The sequence below is a fragment of the Chamaea fasciata genome, unplaced genomic scaffold (assembly GCF_029207755.1).
Source record: "Chamaea fasciata isolate MVZ Bird 193981 ecotype frontalis unplaced genomic scaffold, bChaFas1.0.hap1 SCAF_17, whole genome shotgun sequence".
In the NCBI taxonomy this organism is placed as follows: domain Eukaryota; kingdom Metazoa; phylum Chordata; class Aves; order Passeriformes; family Sylviidae; genus Chamaea; species Chamaea fasciata.
In genome coordinates this window covers 4804963-4826818 of record NW_027094102.1, presented here as the reverse complement: position 1 = coordinate 4826818, position 21856 = coordinate 4804963, and the positions used below count along the sequence as shown (strand labels likewise).

At 38.9% G+C, this 21856-nt stretch overlaps 1 protein-coding gene across 1 annotated transcript in view; it reads left to right on the top strand.

Annotated features, from left to right (window-relative positions):
- TAF4 (TATA-box binding protein associated factor 4) overlaps positions 1 to 20780 on the top strand; it is a 35696-nt gene extending 14916 nt beyond the window's left edge. Inside the window, exons 3-16 of the mRNA XM_066198911.1 lie at positions 5564 to 5730; positions 6475 to 6594; positions 8250 to 8369; positions 9093 to 9215; positions 9939 to 10028; positions 11075 to 11329; positions 11543 to 11687; positions 12195 to 12309; positions 12934 to 13103; positions 13693 to 13823; positions 14464 to 14589; positions 15941 to 15997; positions 16079 to 16198; positions 19541 to 20780. Of these exons, the coding sequence (XP_066055008.1) occupies positions 5564 to 5730; positions 6475 to 6594; positions 8250 to 8369; positions 9093 to 9215; positions 9939 to 10028; positions 11075 to 11329; positions 11543 to 11687; positions 12195 to 12309; positions 12934 to 13103; positions 13693 to 13823; positions 14464 to 14589; positions 15941 to 15997; positions 16079 to 16198; positions 19541 to 19708 (1907 nt within the window). The 3' untranslated portion in view covers positions 19709 to 20780. The remainder of the gene's footprint in view (positions 1 to 5563; positions 5731 to 6474; positions 6595 to 8249; positions 8370 to 9092; positions 9216 to 9938; positions 10029 to 11074; positions 11330 to 11542; positions 11688 to 12194; positions 12310 to 12933; positions 13104 to 13692; positions 13824 to 14463; positions 14590 to 15940; positions 15998 to 16078; positions 16199 to 19540) is intronic.
- Positions 20781 to 21856: the final 1076 nt, after the last annotated feature.

The following is a 21856-nucleotide window of genomic DNA, read 5'->3' as shown; positions in this document are numbered from 1 at the left end:
CATTCACTTTCTCTTTCCTTGCAACAGAATCTCTTCTGACAATACCAAAAGGATTCTCTCATAAAGCTTTCTCCTGCTAATATGGCACAGCCCACTTAGGATTACTGTCAGATTTTTCTGCCATGTCAAATGTTTGCAGCATCTTGCCACAAATGAGTGTGTGCTCAAGAGCTTCAGGCCCAAAGGGCTTTGACGTGAAGATAACCTCTTAGTGAACTTCCCTGGCAAATCTAGTTAGGATTTGGAGATTTGTCAGATGTCAGTGCACTGTATGATCAATATCCCCCTTTTCTAGAGGTGTTTGTAGGGACTTTGGTGTTCTACACCAGAAGCATCAGTCCTCTGGTTCTTCTTTCAGGCTTGAACATTCTTTCTGAGCACCAACACGTGTGTCTATTGATTCTTTGCTGCCTAACAGTTCTCCCTGACCCCAGTTGTTTCTTCTTGGGAAATTTATAGTTACCTTTTTATTTTGAGAAGAGAATTTCCTCAGGAGACTAGGAAAGGATATTGTCCATGCACTTTCAAGATCATACATCCATTAATTCTTCTGTTATGTCTCAGAAAAAACCAGCTTGTTAAAAGTCTAGATTCTTAGTAATGGTTCTGACTTGATCTGGATTAACCATGAACTACATTGTGGGTAACAAGCAATATCTGTAAGCTTGAACCTTCTGTTCTTCTGTTCAGTGTCTGCAGCAGAAAGAGAGATGATGTTACTTGGGATCAGAGAGGGTCCTGTGTAGGGTTTGTGTTTCACAGGTGAGTTTTGTCCTTGCACACTGTTCAGCCCAGCGAGAAGCACCAGCACACCTTACTGTGCCCTCCCATTAGGTGCTTGCTAAAGTCCAGCTCCTATAAATATTATTAATCAAGATTTACCAGTAAAAACTGGTAACAAATCCGGAAACCATTTTAGTTTCGTTTAGTTTTTGGATGTAGGGATTCTCTAGCAAGGAAGTTGTATGTCTTTGGAATTACACAGATAATCAGAGTGGTCTGCAAAGACTACAAAATATTTTATTAGTTTTCCTCATCGTTCTGGTAATTTTTTTATTTAGTCTTTGTTAAGCCAAGCCACTTTTCAAAGAAAGAAGGAAGAGGGAAGCATTAGGAAAAAAAAGTCTGGTTTGTATTTTTCTGATATGTTCAATGGCCAGAACTCTTTACTTTTTATTCCAGTACATGATTTTACACATTTTATTAATTGAAAAAAGCACTAACAAAGAAAAGAACCCCAAAACCCAACACTTTATAAATGGAAATATCATTAGCAAATGGAATTACAAATGAGCAAGAGGCAAAGACGACCTTGCAGAATCATGCAGCTACACCACATAATGATGACATTTTCCATCCCAGTCTTGTAAACAGCATTGATCTGGGAAGGTCTTCACAGCAAGAACATGGGAGGTGACCATTGTACTGGTCAGGAACACACAAGTCTTTTTGGCATCAGAAACAGCCAACTAAGTTTTGTTAATCCTTCCTTTGGAGCCATGATGGATTGTTTAATTCAAACTAAAATACGAACCTCTTTCAGGATTCTCTTAAGCATCTAACTTCTAACAAAAATGGTAATTAATTTTAATTCTAATTAGATTTTAATGAGAAACTTGGGAAGAATTCTTGAATGTTTGCATTTTTAATAGTGAATATGATTTTAGAGTACACGTGATCAGACTTTCTAGGAAAAATAAGGCAAAAAGATATTTAAAATGGCCAAGTTTTGTTGTCACCTTTCTCTAATTGAACATTTCCAGTGATGTTTATTAGCTGTTTGATCTCAAATAGTAATTGATCCATTAATCCAGGAACAAAATCCTGGTTGATAAAACAGAAAGATGTTTTCCATCTTTAAATATGTTGCTGGATTTAATTGAAACAGTGAGATAAGTTATACAATTCCAGCTGTTTTCTAGTACCTGGTAGTCAGGTCTGACCTGCTTCATTCAGCATTTGCAGCCTTATGCATTGGAGTTTGAGGTTAGGGTACCTACCTGCATTTAAATATTTGAAATGTAAATTTTGGAAAGAAGTTTCTTTTTCTACACATGTGGTTGTCAGTCCTTCCTCTTCTTCACTGTCAGGAATTGTTAACTGAGATTCATGGATGGAGGGAGGGAGGGGTTGTTACAGTCCCACAGTGGTTTTGTTAAGAAGTAGGAGATAAATGGGACTTAGTTTTTAATTCATAATTGAGTTATCTCCAATGACCCTTCTGAACTTCACTGAAAATCCACTTAATGCCAGCTTGGGTATAGTTTTGGGTTAGTGAGTTCCTTTTTTGGCTCATTGGGCTGGAAAAGAGTCTGCAGTTGGACTGGGGGGAGGGAAGCTCAGAGAGCAGCTCCGTCTCCCTTTTTAAAGAATTCCCATCAAGCTGGAGGGGTGTTTCGTGTTCAGTCAAAACTTCCTTGCCTGCACACTGTAGTACTGGAGAATTTCTGCACAGAAATTTCAAGTTCATCACATTCTGAGTTTTTACACCTTTTTCAAAGTCACCCAAACACCAACAAGCTAAGATTCCAAACAGGTAAAATGTCTCATATCATCATGCTGTGATTAAAGTTTATGCAAGACTAGTCTGATGGTAATAATTGTCTTTATGTTTGTATGTAGCCCTTGTGCACAGGAACTTATCAGTGGTAGAGGCTGACTTAATGACATGTTAGAAACTATATAAATTAAAGATAACTGTGTATCAAATTTGAGTGGGAAAGAACTATGTAAACAGTGACAGATATAAATGTGGCTTTGTACGAGTTACTTTTTTATTATGACTTCAATACTTGAAAGAAGTACTTCAGACTTCCCGTAGTTAGAAATCTAACAGGGTAGTGCTTAGAGTCAGGGTTTGAATCACAAATGATTGTTTTGTCTGTCTGCTGCCAAAAATTGAACTTTCTTGATATGTTTTCTAAAGCTCCCATTAATATGCTTTTCAACTGTCTGTTCGAGCAGTTGTGTTATGTTAATGTGTAGGCATGTTCTAATTTTGCATGTAGCTCAGGGAGAACACTTCATTGTTCAGATGTTGTGCTTGCACTTCAGGGGTATTGAACCTTCACTTTGTGGTTATTTTACCTCTTTTCTCTCTCATTCATATTTTGGGGAGCAAAGCAGTGAGCTGACAGTGCTGGTGTGTGGTGCAGACACATTGCTGAGCCTGCTGGGTGTTAAGCTGGGGATAGGAGCAGGTATCAGAGCTCTGGGCCACTGCCTGATGCCATGAAAGTCTCATCTGCAGGGGAGCTGCTCTGACTTGGTGCTTTCAAATAACTTCAGGCACTTTTGCCCTGAGAAAGAGGTTTAATTAAACACACCCTCCCCGTCCAAAACTAGGCTTGATATTTCTAATGTTGCTTCTATAAGGAAAAACTATATAAATCTTTGAAGAATTCGGATGGCACATTAACTTCAGGATATCTTAGGGAACCCCCAAAGTGGTGAATTTTAGGAAGAAGTTTGTTAAGGGGTGCAATTATAGTTCTGTGGCATTTAAGGACTTCTGAAAGCTCAGGCATAAGCAGTTGCATGGGGCCTTTCCAGTTGCTAGAAGCTAAATAGTACTCAACAAACCTTAATATTTGATGTTGGCTTGAAAATAGCTCCTCTAATCAGATTTGCACTGTACTGATGATTTCAGTTATAATATTGAAGATTTCCGTCAGCTTCAACTGATTCTTATGAGGGATGACAAAAATGGGCAATGTGAATCCATTTCCCAAGACTTTATGTTTGCACATTGAAGAGGATACTAGGTTCTGTTGGTGCAGGAATGAGGTTGATGTAGTAGCAGGTCATTCTCTAGTCTTTAAAGTGTTCAGTTTCTCTGTTTTTTGTCAGTAGCCCCCTCCCCTCAGAGTTAGGCTGAAGGTGAGAAAGTAGGGATGATTCCAGTGGGCAGCCCACAGGATCGAGCTCTGTGTTCACTGTTAAGGTCTTTAAGTTCTCCTAAGATGTGATGGAGGTGGTGGGGGTGTGTGCCTTTGCTTCTTTTAAAGGAAATACTTCTCCCTACATGTTACAGGAGAAGAGACCTTACTTTTTGGAATGGCATGGAAAATAGTTTCTTGGACCTGACAGCTAAACAAAGAGTATTTACTTGTACAGTCTGCAAGATAATAAGTTTTTCCCTTTCCTACAGAAAAACACTTTGAGGATATTTGTTTCTAGGTATAACACTTGTCCATAGCACTTTGTAGGTCCCACCTTAACACTTCTAAGTAAGTTGTGATGGAAGGTCACATTTTGGATGTAAACTAGTTTACCATCTCTGTGTGACTCTGCTTCATTAAAAGAGAGTTAATGTAGAAAATGTAGGGAAAAAAAATTAGGGGCGAGTCAACTAAGGCTTTTCTTTTGAACTCATTTTTGTAGAAATCGGTATACGAATTTTTGCAGTTTACTTGTAAAACTGTGTAAGAAAACTGTTTAAGGTGTTGTCTGTAAACATTTCAGCACTTGACCAGAATAGAAAAGCAAATAAAAGCTTGATTCTTTTGAAGTAGTCATGCTCTGAGATGCAATAGACCACATCTCCAGATACTGTTGGGAGCGTGTATGGGCTTTTGATTCACTGAACAACACTTAAGGAAAACTTTCTGATTTCACTAGTGCCTCTTGATTTTCATGGCAAAGATTCTTCCTGTAGCTGCTCAGAAAAGCCGGCTAATTCTGGGTGTCCAGTTTGTTTCCTTAGGTGGCTTTTTCAGTACTGATGAGGTCCTGAGGCTCTCAGGGACTGAGTGAGGCATGCTGAATGAAAGAACTCTTGGCAGACAGTTCATGTTGTCCAGATCCTGTTTGTGCCTTCAAGGAAGAGAGAATCACATCTGAAAATCTGCCTGTTAAAATCTGGTTCCCTACAGCTACCCAGTGGGGTTAAGTGTATTGATCTGAGTGACTGAGCAGGGAATGACTTCCTCATTTCCCTCTCTGTTTTATTTTTCATTTGGGGTGTAACATGGCACAGTGCAGTCTGTTGCTGATGCACATGAGAGAGATTATGATTTTATAGCCACTTTCATTACTAAATTGGTTATGGGAAATTAATTTAGAACTTAGACAATTGTGTTGCTGTTGATGGTGAAGCCTAGGTTTGATTGTTTTTCTTCCCCTCTTAAGGACAAACTAACAGGAATCTTGCCTAGTGGCAGGATTTTCTTCTATTTGTAGTGTCTCATAAAACAAATTTCTTAGTAAAGAGCAGGTAGGATTTTTACAGGATTACTCATTTTAACTTCCAGTCACATGGAATGTTTGTGGTTGGGGCAGATACAACTCTCTGTGTTCTCATGCACACCATACCGAGCATTTAGATAGAGTATTTCTGAAATTAAGAGCTATTCTAGACAAAATTCCATAATGCAGCCGTGTATTTTGCTTTTATTCTAAACCTCTTCTGTTAGCTGCCTAGTCCTTCAGCAATACATTAATTCCATATGTACCCAACTCGGACTAAAAAAAAAAAAAAAAACAAAAAAAAAACCAAACAGAAAAATATGTTCTTTGATATTTGCAAAGGATGTGTGTTCCTTGACCACTCTGTGTTTTGCAGGCATGGTGCTGGTGCGCAGTGAGAACGGGCAGCTGCTGATGATCCCCCAGCAAGCCCTGGCACAGATGCAGGCACAGGCACACGCCCAGTCTCAGCCTCAGAACACTCTGACTCCTCGTCCTGCTACACCTACCAGTGCACCCCCCGTGCAGATATCCACAGTGCAGGTCAGTCCAACAACTTGTGCTGCTAAAAGCTGGTTTGTTCCCTGCCAAGAATACACTGGAAAGTAAGGTGTGATACTAGTGATTTGAGGAAACTATAGATCTAACTGGGATATGCAGACGTTTTTAGATTCATAGGATCTCAGAATTGTTTGTGTTGGAAAGGTGTTGGAAGGGGTCTTAAAGCTCATCCAGTTCCTGACCTGGGCAGGGACACCTTCCACTAGACCAGGTTGCTTCAAGCCCCATCCCAACGTGGCTTGAAAACACTTCCAGGAATGGGGAGTCCACACCTCTCTGGGCAACCTGTGCTGGGGCCTCATCACCCTCAGAGCCAAGAATTTCTTCCAAATATCTAATTAAATCTCCTTTCCACAAGGCATAGGCATTGCATTTTGTTCCTAATTCTGTTACAGCTTGGCTGTTACTCATTGAAAATATTTTTACATATCTGAATCTCATTAAGTTGAAAACTTTGATATAAAGAAGACCATATATGGTTAATGTGTACAACTCTTCTCCCCAGAATAAATACAAGACTAAAAGAAAAAATTTGATATGGATATATGTACACCGAGATTTTGACAGTTGCATTAAGTTCAAGAATCAAAATCCTTGTCGGAGTGTTTTAGTGGTTCAGATGCATTCTTTGATATTTGTAATAATGCAGAATCAGAACGCTAGGTATAGCAGGTGGTATTTAACTGTAGGCACTGATGTGTTTGTGATTTTTTTCCTCTTCCCCAGGCCCCAGGAACGCCCATTATTGCACGGCAGGTGACACCAACTACTATCATCAAGCAAGTGTCTCAGGCTCAAACCACGGTGCAACCCACGACAACGCTACAGCGTCCCCCGGTTGTGCAGGTGAGTGTGTAGGGAAGTAATGTGTGCATGAGCCTGCTAGGCACACAGGAAATGCAACTGCTTAGTGCAAGGAAAGGAATGCCTTCTGGATTAGCCTTTCTAGAACTTCTGCAGGTCTCAGTGTGTATTTTGGGTGTACAGGTATAATTTTTTGTATGGATATTGTTATTATTTCATATTACACCTATACATATCTCTGTTTAAAGGTATTGTGTTTGTAGTTTGTACAATCACAGAGCTGACTTAAATGCCTTTATGCTTTCTGCTTAAGGGAAGTGACAAGAATTCCCTTTGGATTTGGGGCTGTGGTGTGATTCCTGTGATGGATCTGCAGTCCTCTGAATTCTGCAGCAAAATTTACAATTGCAAAGATGACTGCACTGGCAGCCTTCTCTTCCCGCAGCCTTCTCCTTTTTACTTGAGTCTCTGCTTTGGCCTGTGTCCTTCTGGAGACTGATAGCTCACAGAGAGACTGATGTCAGTCTGGGCTGGCCTCTATTCATTTTTGGCTTGCTTGGAAAAATTTTTTGAGATGTTGAGAGTTTAAAAAACAGTGCAAGAGTGTGAAATTGTCCACATGGCGTCCAGGCAGCAGTGATACAATATGATTGCTGTCGCCTAATCTGTCTCATTGTGCTTTCTTCATCCTTTGAGTAGACAGGATTAGAGAGTTTTAATTTAAAACATGCAGGTTTTGCTATGCATCCAGTTAACCTTTTTCCCCTCAGAGAGCCTTTCCCTATGCCAGTGATCTTTCTAGATCTAAGAGTTAATTTACCTAACTGAGTCTCCTTAATTTGCACTGCTGTTATACAGGACAAAAAAAACCTACCATCATTCCATCTGCATATTTTGTGCTGTAATGAGCACACCATGGACTTCATCTATCCTGATTTCAAAAAAAATGAGACAAATGAAATCCTTGTCTCCCTTAGTTTCTCCCAAAATACCAATAAAGTTAGCTTTGGCAGCAGGGGAGCCTCCTTTCTTGTCCATCTTTATATAAAGAACAAGTTTACAAATGGTTTGTGAACATTCTGAGTGTCAGTTGAAGCTTGGTAGGAATTTGTCTCTCAGACAGGGCTGTTGTTAATAATTAGACTGTTGTAAGCCCATGAATGAGCTGTGTATGTGAGAAGATCTTGCTTGCAGTGGTGATTCTTTAGAGCTGATATTTCTACTTCGAACTACCAATTTGTCTACAAAACTAGAAAAATGTTTTGTCCCATTGTTCATCACAAAGACCTCCATAAGACCCAAGCTTTTGTGTCAGTTGTGCCTTTCTGGAAATTCCTCCCTTTGGAAGTGGCATTTAATCAAACAGGCAGAAAGATAAATTGAATTCACAGGAATTCAGCACTTGTTTTAGCTGAGTTTTGAAACGCCACTGGCTGAGTTTGTGTTTATGATACTCTATTGAGTGCCCAAAAATCGCGCAATTTTTGATCAACTTTCGGAATTCCCGTTCCGAATGTTTTTAGTGCCATCTGGTGGCCGTTTCCTTCCACTGCACCAGACCGCACATGAGCTACTTATTTATAGCAGCTCCGAAAGGTGTTCTGCTGCCCTGTGGCTCATTCTCTGTTTGATGGCTCAGGAAAACAGGCTCTTGGTGCGTTCCGAGGAAAATAACCTTGTGTTTGTATTCTCTGCAGCCTCAGATTGTTCTGGGTGGTACTGCACAAACAACCACGTTGGGGACAGCGACAGCTGTACAAACTGGAACTCCTCAGAGAACAGTGCAAGGGACAACGGCCACCTCCACTGCTGCCACAGTAAGATCCTGAGAAATGTAACATCTCTTTCTGTCCACTCACACATGCATGATGTGCATATATACACACACATGTAAACAGAGATGGGAGTGGAGATTAGTAAAGATGCAGTGATTCTGTGAGCTGCTGACCTTGGAAAGGTGAACTTTAATAGAACCATATAATTTACAAGGTGTGGGTACAGGTCACTTGAATTTTGATAGGTGTCAAAGTGGTCTTGTTTCTGTTAACAGTATTAAAGTACTCATTAAAAAATAGATGTATATTGTGGAACAGTGAATTGTTCAGCCCTGTAGAGGAGAATCAGAAGGGATAAGCAGTTGGCACTGATTGATTCAAGCTGCATGTTTCCAGGATTGCAAAACAGGGAGAATTCATGTACTTTGCACTGTGAAACAACAGCTTTACTATTTTTTGTCTCGCTGAAACACATATTTTCCCATATACAATGTGCCATTCTTAAAATACCTGGTGTTTCCTGATTTTGTGAAGAATCACAATTCCTTAAATTTTGATAATGAAAGCATACAATACATTCAAGTATATGAAGAAAAATAATGATTTCAGTCTGTTTATGTTTTAAGTGCTGAGGGACACTTATGTATATTACTCTGCACTAACAAACTAAAAGACTTTATTCTACTGAATATATGGTCAGATCATGTGTTAAGAGGAGTTTGTCTTCCTTTCTCTGACTGTTTTCCTTTTACCCTTCCTTCTAAGGAAACTATGGAAAATGTGAAGAAATGCAAAAACTTTCTGTCCACATTAATAAAACTGGCATCATCTGGAAAACAGTCCTCAGAGACTGCAGCTAACGTGAAGGAATTAGTACAGAATCTTCTGGTAAGAAAAGTTAATCAAAAATTGTAAAATACAGCATCTGGGCAAATTCAGACTCAAATTGGTTTTTTGTGTTTGGTTTGTTTTTTTTTTCTTCAGAGGATGGAGTTTATAAAATCTGAGCTAAATCAAATTAACTTTGCCTCTTCTGAATTAAAATAGATGGATAAGTTTTCCATTAAGTTTATAACTGAGACATTGCTGCTTATTTTCATGCATGAGAACATGAGTTCATTTGGAGTGTGAGTAATGCAAGTAGTGGCTCTTTAAATTCTACATTTTGATAAAACAGTTAATAAAAAGATACAATATGTACTTGAGGGAAAACACTACAGCTGGTGCAATAGCTGACTGTAGGAAATCACAAGTTTTTACAAAAACAAAAAGGTAATTAATGTTGCCTGATACTAATATAAAAGCTTGACATGTTTAATATTTGTAGACAATACTAGTATTGCTTAGCCTACTTGTTAGAAACCTTTAAGTTTTGGTCAAGCTGTGTATTCTATCATGCAGTAACCAGAGGTCTTTTAGGTCTTATCACTTGAAATTTGTAGTAAAGTTGGTTACTACCGTAAAGCCATTGGTAACTAAAAATAGTGAGGGATGATAAAACCATTTCTTTTCAGTATGTTCCTAAATTGTAAATTTTTTTTTTTTTTGGTGTTGGATATCCGTAAAAATGGATTTTGACAAGTTTGTTCATTTGGATTTTCTGTTTTGAAGGATGGTAAAATTGAACCAGAAGACTTTACCAGTAGGCTGTACAGAGAACTTAATTCTTCACCTCAACCTTACCTTGTGCCTTTCCTGAAGGTAACTTATCTTCACTATTCTTTCTTTATCTCTGTGCTTACATAGCAGCAGCAATGAACACAAGCACATCCTTTGCCATTATAGGTGGAATTCCGAAATGATGTTAAAGGAAGTTTTTAATGGTGCCTGGTTAGGCTTTTGCTCCCTTAAAAAATACTTTTTGTGTCTTAGTTCCTGGAGTTTGTTACTGTGATTCATTGCCACAGTCAGTAATGTAACTTCTACCATGGTGACACATTGTAACTCTTTTGAGAAATCAGAAAAGTTTTCTTTCTATGACTTAAGCCACAAACCTGTGTATCGATTTATTGCTCTCTTTTTAGTCTTAGAAAGCAAAGGGATTCAGTGATGTAGAAAACTGTACCTTCTGGGCAAGTTTTACCTGTGCTGTAAACTGGCTTGGATAAGCAGATGTGTCACTTCACAATGATAAATCACATTTGACATGAATTTTATAGTAGTTGGACAAATCTCAAAATAGTATTTATTGCAAAGCATTTACCAGTAGTGAAATCAGTGAAAATACAACAGCATTGAATAGTAAGAATGTAACTGCTTGACTAATGTATGATTAAGGGATATAGTTGTAGGTGTGTGTTGACATTTCTGGGTTCTTAAATGCTTTTTCAACCTTGAGCTGTTTCTGAGGACAAAAATTGTTGCCATAAGAAAACAACTAATTTAAGAAGCCACTAAAACACTGTGGTCTCTGTTGAACTATTCTGAAATTATCTCTGCTGCTCCAGTGCGACTTTTAACCCATAGGACGACAGTCAAGGAAGGCAGCGTGGGCTTGGGTTGTTAAATACATACCAGGGGTTCCAGGTGGGCTGCATAGCCTAGATGCCCATGATATCCAAAAGGTATGGTCCCTCTGTCCTGCTTATTAAATAAGAGCAGGTTGGTATTTCTGTGTGCTCACCTGTCCTCAGATGCACACAGACCGATCCAATCAACTGAAACGGAACATGTCGCTTCTTTACAATTAATACCGTGTGAGCCAGGATTAAACAACTCAACAAAACTCTCTCCTTCCCCCTTTTCAGAGGAGTTTACCTGCCTTGAGACAGTTAACACCAGACTCTGCAGCTTTCATTCAGCAGAGCCAGCAGCAGCAGCCGACGACGCAGGCAACGATAGCCACGATCCCATCGGCGGCGGCCGTGCTGCTGAGCTCCTCGGTGCAGCGCACGGCGGGCAAGGCCACTGCCACTGTCACCAGTACCCTCCAGCAACCCGTCATCAGCCTCACCCAGCCCACACAAGTTGGTGTCAGTAAACAAGGGCAGTCCACGCCACTGGTATGTGAGCTGAAGTGCAGCGTTTGTTATTGCACAGGGGGGTTTTTTTTTGATAGTACTTCTTAAATTGGTGGTTTCGCTCAAAGATCTGAGAAAAAAAGTAGAACTTAAATTGCGTCATGGTTAAAGTGCGCTTAGGGTTTGTTCTTCCCAGCTGACTCTCAGATTATTTACAGTTCTTTTTTTTTTTTTTTTTCTCCTTATTGTTTGCAGGTTATCCAACAGTCTCAAAAAGCAGGGGCATTGATAAGGCCTCCACAAGTAACGTTGACACAGACACCCATGGTGGCATTGCGGCAACCACACAGTCGTATTATGCTCACTACTCCTCAAATCCAACTGAATCAACTTCAGACAGGTAAGAGGTCAAGATTCTTGTGATATGCCATATTTCATAGCATTACCTGAAGTGTGGTTTAGGGATTGCTTGCCCAGAGAAGTTGTTGATACCCCCATTCCTGGAAGTGTTCAAGGCCAGGCTGGATGGGGCTTGGAGCAGCCTGGTCTAGTGAAAGGTGTCAAAGGGGTTGGAATGAGATGATCTTCAAGGTCCCTTCCAACCCAAACCAGTCTGTGGTTCTGTGAATGTCAGTTCATAAGTGTCCTGTTTGTACTACTGCTAAAATCTTCCAGTGTGTAATTCCGTAGTGGCTGGGGGTACAAATCTATCAGGGCAGCATTGACAGAGAAATGGTTTGGCTGCTGGAATTGCATGTGAAGGGTCCTGTTTTCACCTGGGTGAAATGCTGACAGGAGCTATTGAGGTCAACTCTTTGTACCAGACCTATTGCCACAACTATCTGTGGCTGGCTTGCATGTGTGAACTCTTATTGATGGAGTACAAACCCTGTCTGTCTTCTTGCAGTACCTGTGGTAAAACCAGCAGTATTGCCTGGAAACAAAGCTATTGCCACTGTTTCGACACAAGTAGCTGCTGCTCAGAAGAATAAACTGAAAGAACCTGGGGGAGGCTCTTTTAGGTGAGGAACTGTATGTTTGTGCATGTGCTGCTTGGGCAGCTGAACTCAGACCTTCCTGCTGAACCCATCTGGGGAAACTCACAATAACCTAGAGGTGGATTTTCTGGGGACGGGTTTGCTTCTTCATTAAAGACTTCAACAAACAACGCTGGACATACTCGTGCCAGACTGGTTTTAGCATTTAGCTGGCACTAAACCTCATAAACAATTCCTGCCCAGACAAGCAAGTGGAATTCATTCCTTCCCTTCTCCCAGCTCTGCTTGAGTTACTCAGATGTACAGCCTGTCCTTGTGGTGAGGGCAGATTATTACTGTGTTGTAGTAGTGATTCGTCTGGTCTCTTGTTTCTCAAGATGTTGAAACATTACATAAGAAAGGATCTTGGAAAAAACAGGAAGTACAAAATTAGTGCTCTTTGAAGTCAAAGCAGTAATTTCTCATTTACAAACAAATGAGTTTTATTTTATCAAAGCAAATAAAACTTTGATAAAAAAGCAAATAAAATGTAAAATTAAGTATTCAGGTTTATGGTGGAATTCATTATATGCAGCTGTGGTATCATATAGCACTGTGTGCAGATAAGCACTAAATGTTATGATTATAATAAATTTTCCTTCCTTTAAGGGATGATGATGACATTAATGATGTTGCATCAATGGCTGGAGTCAACCTGTCAGAAGAAAGTGCTCGGATATTGGCAACAAACTCTGAGCTCGTAGGCACGTTAACAAGGTCCTGTAAAGATGAAACCTTCCTTTTCCCAGCACCTTTACAAAGAAGGATATTAGAAATAGGTATGTTCTTTTATCTTGAACATTAATAAAAACAAATTTCATTACTCTTAGGTTTAATTGAAGGCATTTTGCATAGAAATTGGTTTGAATAATTAAAAGTTGCTGGAGTCATTGCCTTCTGGTATTTTCTGGTATATTCAGATGCTTGTGGGAAATCATTTGTCTTATGAAAAGTAGAATGTTAAGGAATAACAAACATACATTTGCCTTCTAAAGTGATGGCAATTCAACAGTCTGGCTGAAAGTCTGATTGTACTAATAAGGTGTAGCAAGCATGACACAAACAATGAAATAAGTCCAGAAGCACTTACATCTGCTTTACTTAGTAATTTAGAATTGATGGTGGAACAAAAAGCAATCTTGAATTCTTTGTTACGCTGTAGTATGCAGCATTTGTTAATAGATTGTCAATTTTGTTAAACTAATATGAATTTTAATATGTGTGTAATTTCCTGTTTAATCCTTGTCTGAGAAAAAACTGCAAATCATATTTAGAAAAAGGGATTGAAATTTCTATGACTGAGATTATACTCATATTTAATTGTATTGTCAAATGATTTTTTGCAACCCACTTGTGTTCTGATTGTAGGTAAAAAACATGGAATAACAGAAATCCATCCTGATGTAGTTAGCTACGTATCACATGCTACACAACAAAGACTACAAAACCTCGTGGAAAAACTATCAGAGACTGCTCAACAAAGGAATATTTCCTACAAGGTAACTGTATTTAATTGCTCAAATCAAATGGCAAAATTACACAAATTCAGCAGGCTGTTGACTGTAATGCAGGAGTTCAGGTATTCTTTGTTCTGTGAAATCAGGTTGTTTATTCTCTTTGACTGATTCACCTTCCATTAAGACATTAATACACATGGGTGACTGGAACTTTTCAGCTTGCATATACAAAATGGTTTTAAAACAAATGCAGAGAAGCTGAGCCCTCCCCTTTATTTATTATGTCAAATGTTTAGTGTGTGAGTGATTGTAGAGTCAGACAGATAAAAGCACTGCTTTGAATTCCCAGGAGACTGCTATCTGACAGATGTGTGTTCCTAATAGATGCAAATGCCTGAGCAGCGTTTAAAAAAAAACCACACAGCTCTGTGAAATATGTTTGAGAGGTTAAAGCTGTGATGATATTAGTTTAGAAGTCAAAATCTGATGATTCATGGAATAGAACAAAATGCTTTTAAGAGTTCTAGCTGGTTTGACTGGTGTAAATAAACTCCTGCTATTTGTCTGAAAAGGACAAAGTGAACATTGGAGCTTTGAATGTGTATGTTCTTCCCCAGTACAGTACAAGTTAACAGCTTTGTTTTTAAGGGAGTAATGAGAAACATATTTGCTGTATTTTCAGGATGATGAAAGATATGAACAAGCAAGTGACGTCCGGGCACAGCTCAAGTTCTTTGAACAACTTGATCAAATAGAGAAGCAGCGTAAAGATGAACAAGAAAGGGAAATTTTAATGCGCGCAGCAAAGGCAAGTGCTTGGCTTTCACACATGTTGGCAAAGTGTCATTTTTGACATCAAAACTGAAGAGTTTCTCTTCATTCTGAAACACTTGCAATGATGGGGAACTTGATGAATGTGTTCTTAACTAGAGCTCAGTTTTGCTTTTCATTGTAAAGCATGGGCTACAGCTTCTTTACCACTCTCATTGCATGTTCCCAAATTTAAAGGAGTCTTGAAATTTAGTTTTTGTATTTTGCATTGGCAAAGAAAGATCAATTTTATAGTTTGGTGGTACTCTTAAATGTAACAGAGAGGTTACAGGTATTTTGGGGACTAGAAATAGAATTCAGAAAGATTTTTACAAATTGGAGAAATACAATAAATAGGAAGCAGTTCATGTAAACATGAATGTAAATATTAAACTGTGGTTTTAGTCAGTGAATATAGAACGAATATGATTGGATAAGAGCACCCTAGATATAATTCACGAAACAACTCATGTTTTCTGTTAGTTTTGTGACCCAGCATGAGTTGGCAGTGTCAAAATCCAAATTTATTTTGTTGTTGGCCTAAAGAATGTAAGGGATTAACAACACTCAGGGTTTGATAGGATGAGAAGAAATGGCCTCAAGTTGTGTTGGGGAAGTTTAGATTGAATATTGAGAACAATTTCATCACTGAAAGGGTTGTCAAGCCCTGGAACAGGCTGCCCTGGGCAGTGGTTGAGTCAACATCCTTGGGAGTATTGTGTAGATGTGGCACTTGGGGGCATGGTTTAGTGATGGGTTTGGCAGTGAAGTAGTTGGACTTGATGTTCTTAAAGGGCTTTTCTAATTTAAATTATTTCACTATTCTAAAAGGAATTGCAAGTGCCCAGTGAAATGGGCAGTTGCTGCTGTAAATGGTCTTGGGTCACTCAGGTGCACTTTGTTCAGCCTGCAGCCTGACCTGTGTGTGTAGGTGTAGCAGAAAGATCTGCTCTGAGTAAGTGCTTGATTACCCACCAAGGGGAGGAATTGTTCCAAAAAGTACAGGTCTGATTCCTTTGTTCATATGCAGAGTGTGTAATTCGGTTCACAGATGTGTGTAATTTGTGTCTTGTTATGGTTGCATTTAAGGCATAATTGCCTGGCTACTCCTTTGCTATCTTTAACGAGGCAGAAAAATGGGATGCCTTTTTCAAAAACAGATACATTAAGAAAAGGAAAACTTTTAATTTCTGAAGGTTGTTTACCACCATTGCCCTCTGTGGGAGTGATAGATACTCCTCACTTCCTGAAATTTAAGAAAAGCTTTCATATATAATCTTTAACTGCTTTTGTAACTGAATTAATTTTTCTTTCTCTTCCTCCAACTCCTGCTCATTGTTTATCAACAGTCTCGGTCTCGACAAGAAGATCCAGAACAGCTTAGGTTGAAACAGAAGGCCAAGGAGGTGAGTGCTGAACTTAACATAAGCTTTTATTTTGAGAGTTGAAAGAGAAACAATGACCCATCCTTGTTCTGGCACACACAGATGCAGCAGCAAGAGCTAGCACAAATGAGACAGAGGGATGCCAACCTGACTGCGTTAGCTGCCATCGGTCCCAGGAAGAAAAGGAAAGTAGATTCACCAGGATCTGGATCAGGGACAGAGGTACAGTACAATTATCACCTTTGGTTTTGCTGCCTCAGCCTCTGTGCAAACCTTTCTGTCCAGAGCTTTTTCCCCAGTTTGTGGAAGCTCCCTGAGCAGCAGACGTGTTTTGTGTGCAGGTTTGCTCACTGCAAGGCCAGGATCAATTTTTAGCACCTGTAGTGGCATAGGGAATAGAATCTGAGTGGAACTGGAGGGTTATTTGAAAAATCATCTCTGATCTAACAAGTCTCAGCTTTTTGGACCTCCACAGTTTTGGAAGGAGATTTTTGTGGTTCTAACCAATCTAACTTGAAGTGCAAAATAATGCTGAGGTAGGTGGGGTGGTAGAATTCAATCACTGCTAAATTTGACAGCCGGGGCTTCAAGTTACAGGGGCTTGCCTAATTTCTCTCTTCAGCACTTGATTTGCCTTATTTTTAGTGTCCACAGCAGATCAGTTTGACCAGTTCCTTCTGATCAGGATGTTCTTGCACATCCTCTGTATATTCTACTGTTGAATCTGCCTTTAAAAAAATTCTCTGCAGACTAGGTATCAGAATGCTCAGTGTCTGATCCATTTAATTTACATTCTGGTACATGATTATCTGCTGTATTTCTAAACAAGTTAATAAACAAGAAATGGTAGAAAATTGCTTTCTGCATGAGATGTTCAGTGTGGGATTTCTCTAATGTTTAAAAAGAGCGAAATATTCTTGAAAATTGTCATTTATTGGACCAAAAGCTCTCTTCACAATTTGAGGATTTTTCCCCATTGGGGTTTTGTGTCTGATAGCAAGTGACAGAATAGTAATAGTTTAATAATCCTGTTTATTACTCCTTGAGCATTCTGAATTTTCAGTGCTAAAGCATTTTTACTGTAGAAAAGCCTCAAAAGAGTTCACCTTGGTTTATACTGAATTGCTGGAAGCAGTGATTTACATGTGCTTGATACAAAATGGTAGAGAAAAATCTAAATACTGGTAAATGTTAGTTTTGTTTATAAAAAATCAAGCCTCTTGAGCGTCTTTTAAAGTAATTTTAAGTTTTGAAATTTACTAAGATGCCTGCTACTGAGAATAAGACTTGTTTTTATATAAGCTGACAAATTACTCTATTAAAGGTTTATAGATGTGGTTTAAAATTATGAAAATTGCAGAATGGGGCACTTTGCAAAGATAGATGTGCACACAAATGAAGTTGTCTCAGAGGAATATGCTGAAGTACCTCATGCAGAGTTAATGTTGGCATTGCTTACTCCTGCATGCTCAGCTGTGCCACCTTAATGGTCTGTTAATGTCACTTAGGTTATGGGATGTATTTTGCATCTCCTGTGAACACTTGTTTGTGTTTCATCTAAATCTGGCTAATTTAGTTATCTTGGATTAATCACTGGTTAACCAATTAACTACAGGTTCCCTGGAAATCTAATCTTTTTGTCTGTTTAATTAAGAAGCAGCTGCCTTTGATCTGATACTCACAGCTGTGCTTTTGCTGCTGTGTCACTTGACATTTTTAAATTGGGCTCCACTTGTCACCATTTGTATGCAGTTTGTGGTTAAGGCATATTACAAGAAGTGTGGAAAATAAGGTTTGTTGTTACTTAGACACAGATTTGTAAATGGAAGCTTTTGATGTCTACAAATGCTGACTCTTAATTACATGTAAAATCACTCCTAAGTAGTAATTGCACTGTTTTGTTTCCAAATTCAACAAAACAGGTTGCTGTCAGTTTGAGAGTTTTATGTCCATGTGATCTTACAGAAAGTTATCAGAAAGCTTTTTACCTTATTCCATACATAATTCTGTGTCTTTAAAGACTCTTGAAGTTTTACCTTTGCATTTCAAGTATTATGGTCTGCATAGTAAAGCTCAGGCTTGAGCTTTCACTAAAGAATATTTAACAACCAAGAATAAAACCTCTTCCAGCCATTCTTTCTGTTGTCTAGCGATCATATGTATGTGACAAAATTTAGTTAGCATTTAATACTTTCCTGCATCTTCTAATTTCAACTGAATTGGTGAAAATCAGATGGCCAAATTGTGCAAGTGCCTTAAAATATCCCTTGAAAATCCAGCCTTTGAGCAGCCTTAACTATAGGATTTTAGTGATTTGGTGTTTGCTGGGTCAACAGAATGCTTGAGAATCAAAAATCTGACTTTACTGTTAGCACTGTTGTGAAGCAAATTGACCTGCACTGGACAGAGTTCTGCTAACTCAGAGTGATCATTTCCAGTGCAGGTTCAGAGTGGTTTGATCATCAGTAATGTTCATTGATTAAATACATTATTTTCACACTTGTTAGTGGGGGCCTCAGCAGCTTATTCACATGGCTCGTGGACCACTCTATATCTGGGCTTTTTTCAAGTCTGGGGTGTTTTTATTAAGAAAAAGTTTTGAAAATTCTCCAAACTCAGGGGCAGATAAGTCCTCATTCACTGCTGGAGTGTGTTTGGTGTTGTGAACTATGAAAGTTACATTAAAAAAAGAAAAGATAGCATTACTATAGTAAATTAAATTGGAGGGAAAAATGAATGCGTAGCTGAGCCGCAGTAACACAACCCCGTTCCCAGAAGAATTCATTATTTGGGTGTATCACCTGTCAGCAAAGAAAGATTCCCGGCTGGAAATTCCGGGAGCAGCCTGGATTCCGGGCCGCGCGCGCCATCTGCCGGGCACTGCGCGCTGCTGCAGCCGCTCCCCGGCCTCGTCCCGCTCCTTCCCCGCCCTCCCGTGCCGCTCATTTGTTTCCTTCTGCCTTTTGCTTTCTTCTTCTTTGTATTTTTCAAGTGATGGATAGAATAATACGCTGCTTGTTTATCCTGCCACTTCGGGAAACTCTCAGTGTGTACCAGAGGGATGGGTGATGCTGAGAGATGGAGAAGCATTCAGAGGTCATTAGAGAATGTGTGACTGTGTCTAGGAAAGCTGCTCCTAAATATAGTCCTGAGCTTGGTTACAGCTGTTGTCACCAGAAGGAGAGCACCCTGCCATAGAGATCAGGGAGATCTAGGACATGATTCAAGGCCTCACAGTCCTGGGAATAGGACTGATGTCCAGCTCCACGGCTGCCCTTGTCATCTCTGTGCTGGAACTGTGAAGAATCCTGTCCATTCTGTTTGGTTGTTGGGATTGCCTGTCCTCAGCACCTTCCTAAAAATACAGGCAGTGCTTTGGGGCTTTTTTGTCTGTATTGAAAACTTCTGATTGTTCAACTGTTGTTAATAAACCAGAATTAAAAAGGAAATCTTTAATGTGGTAGCATACACCTTCCTGACCAGTTTTTAGGTCACATATTTTCTCTGAAAAATTTTGGAATGCTTTCAGGCATGGCCTGACTGACCTCTTCTTGTGCTTTCCAGGGATCTGGTTCGAGTGCAGCAGTCCCAGGCAGCTCTGGAGTTGGAACAACCAGACAGTTTACGCGACAAAGGATAACGCGGGTGAACCTCAGGGACCTCATATTTTGTTTAGAAAATGAGCGAGAGACAAGCCATTCACTATTGCTATACAAAGCATTCCTTAAGTAAAATGGAAAAGATCAAGGTATTTTTGACGGAGAGACGCCTGAGGACATTTTTTAATATATTTGCAAATTACGCCTTTTTGTAACAAGCGAATGGGATATTGTTTAAAAAACAACCACCTCTTTACATGGAACAGTTTTATATTCCTGTTTATAAATAAACTCTTCAGTATAAGAGAAATACATTTCTGTAACAGTGAGGATACTTACAAGGCCTGTGGATACTATGAAAGGACAATTAAATTTTAACTCATCTCTTGATTGAGTGGCCTTCTTGCCAAACAAGCCATATATAAAGACTGATGGAATCGTTTAGCAAATAACTAGCTACCCTTTGTCAGCCCTGTAGCAGTTTCCACATTAATTGTTCATTTTAGTTCAGTTTTACTCAACTAAATCCATTACATAGGCATATGTCTACAGCAGATGACCTCATTTCATTTAGCTTTTTTTTTTTTTTAAACAGTCAGTTAGCAAAGCAAACTGATTTTTTAAGAATATTTATCTTTCCCCCAAATGCTCAAAATCTAGAGGGATATACAGTTAATTTTAAACATAACCTCAATTTTAATCACATTATTGCTTATTAGAGGCCCTGAAATCCCATAAAAGGAGGGTTACTTCTGAATGTTTTAGCAGCATCTGTAAAAATGCATTTTATTTGCTATAGTTTGTAAAGCTGTAAAGTTAAAAAAGGAAAAAAAGGAAAAAAAGAGAAACCTTTTCAGCATAAATATATTTTACTTGCACTGTGTTTTTTAGCTAAAGTGAAAGCTTAGATTAAATAAAATCAAAAGTTGAGAGGAATCATCAAAAGACTGTTTCTCAGTGTGAATCAAGTGTTGAAAAATGGTTGGTGTATTTTGTCAGTAATTGTACATAATTTTTGGCACATAACATAAAAATGGCTATGTAAACTATAATTATTTTGCTAAAAGACTGTATGCAAGCTGTGGGCCTACTTTAAAGATGTCCAGAGCAAAGTCCCTTCTTTGTACCTATTTTTTTATTACAAATATACTAATTGGTTCTTTATATTTTCAGAGGTTATTGTATTAAATTGTCTATTGATAGTACTTTTATGACTGTAAATACTTTGGCTTTCTTTGTGTGAACTCTCATGGTAGAATTTAACTCTCTTGCGTGTAAACTGAATGCTGATCAGTATTTTTATCAACACCTGACAACTGTTACACCCCTTTTATTTTGTCTTTTAGGAAATCCTGTCTTTCCATTTTTTTTTCATGTAAATTTTGCACAGTTACTTGTTCATATGTAAATATTTTACTTTCAAAAATGAAGTTTTTAATTGCTATTGTTTTATATAGGATTGAAAGAAAATTAACTCCTTTATTAAAAACAAATTTATCTGTATTTGCTAATGTATTTTTCGCTCTAAATCTTTTCTCCACTTGGATTTTTCTTGGTACAGTAAAAGATGAGTCTACCTGAGGGGATGCTGTTTGCTAAAGATGCACTTTGGGATGTTTTTATACTGTTTTGTTATCTCAGTATTTTGGAGATACGTGATTTCATGAATTTTGGCATTTGATTGTTGTCTGTGGAGTCTTGGAGCAGCATCAGCCAACAGTGGGTTTGTTTGGTTGGTTTTTAAGCAGGGAAGGGTGTCTGAAACATCTGAAAGGTTTTGTGTTTGTCTAGTGAAGGTTTAATAAAACAGCCTCTCCTTGGGGGCAGCCTGCTCCCTCAAACACAGCTGAAGTGGTTTCCAGAAGAAGATAGGACATAAAACACAATTTGGAGCACAATTATAAAAGAAAATAATCAGGGACACCTCTGATTATCAATGTGAAAATCTGAGCAGCATCTGTGGTGTTCTGTACTGAATATTTAGCTTTTGGGTTGTATTTTTTTTAATTCCTCTTCTCATGGGCCACTTAACCTAATAATTTTAAGGGCCTAATCCTTCTGATACATGAATGTGATGATTATTCCTTGCATACAGAAAAATCTGTCCACAGGCTGCTGCCCCAAGCCCTGCTGTGGAACAGGCACTGGCAGCAGGCCTGTGGGAGATCAATGTCTCTGAAAAACAGGATCAGCTCCTGAAGGGATGTGCTCACCTAACACCGTGTGTGACACTGACCCCGAGACTCTCATTGTGTGTAAACTCCAAACAGCCTTTAGATTG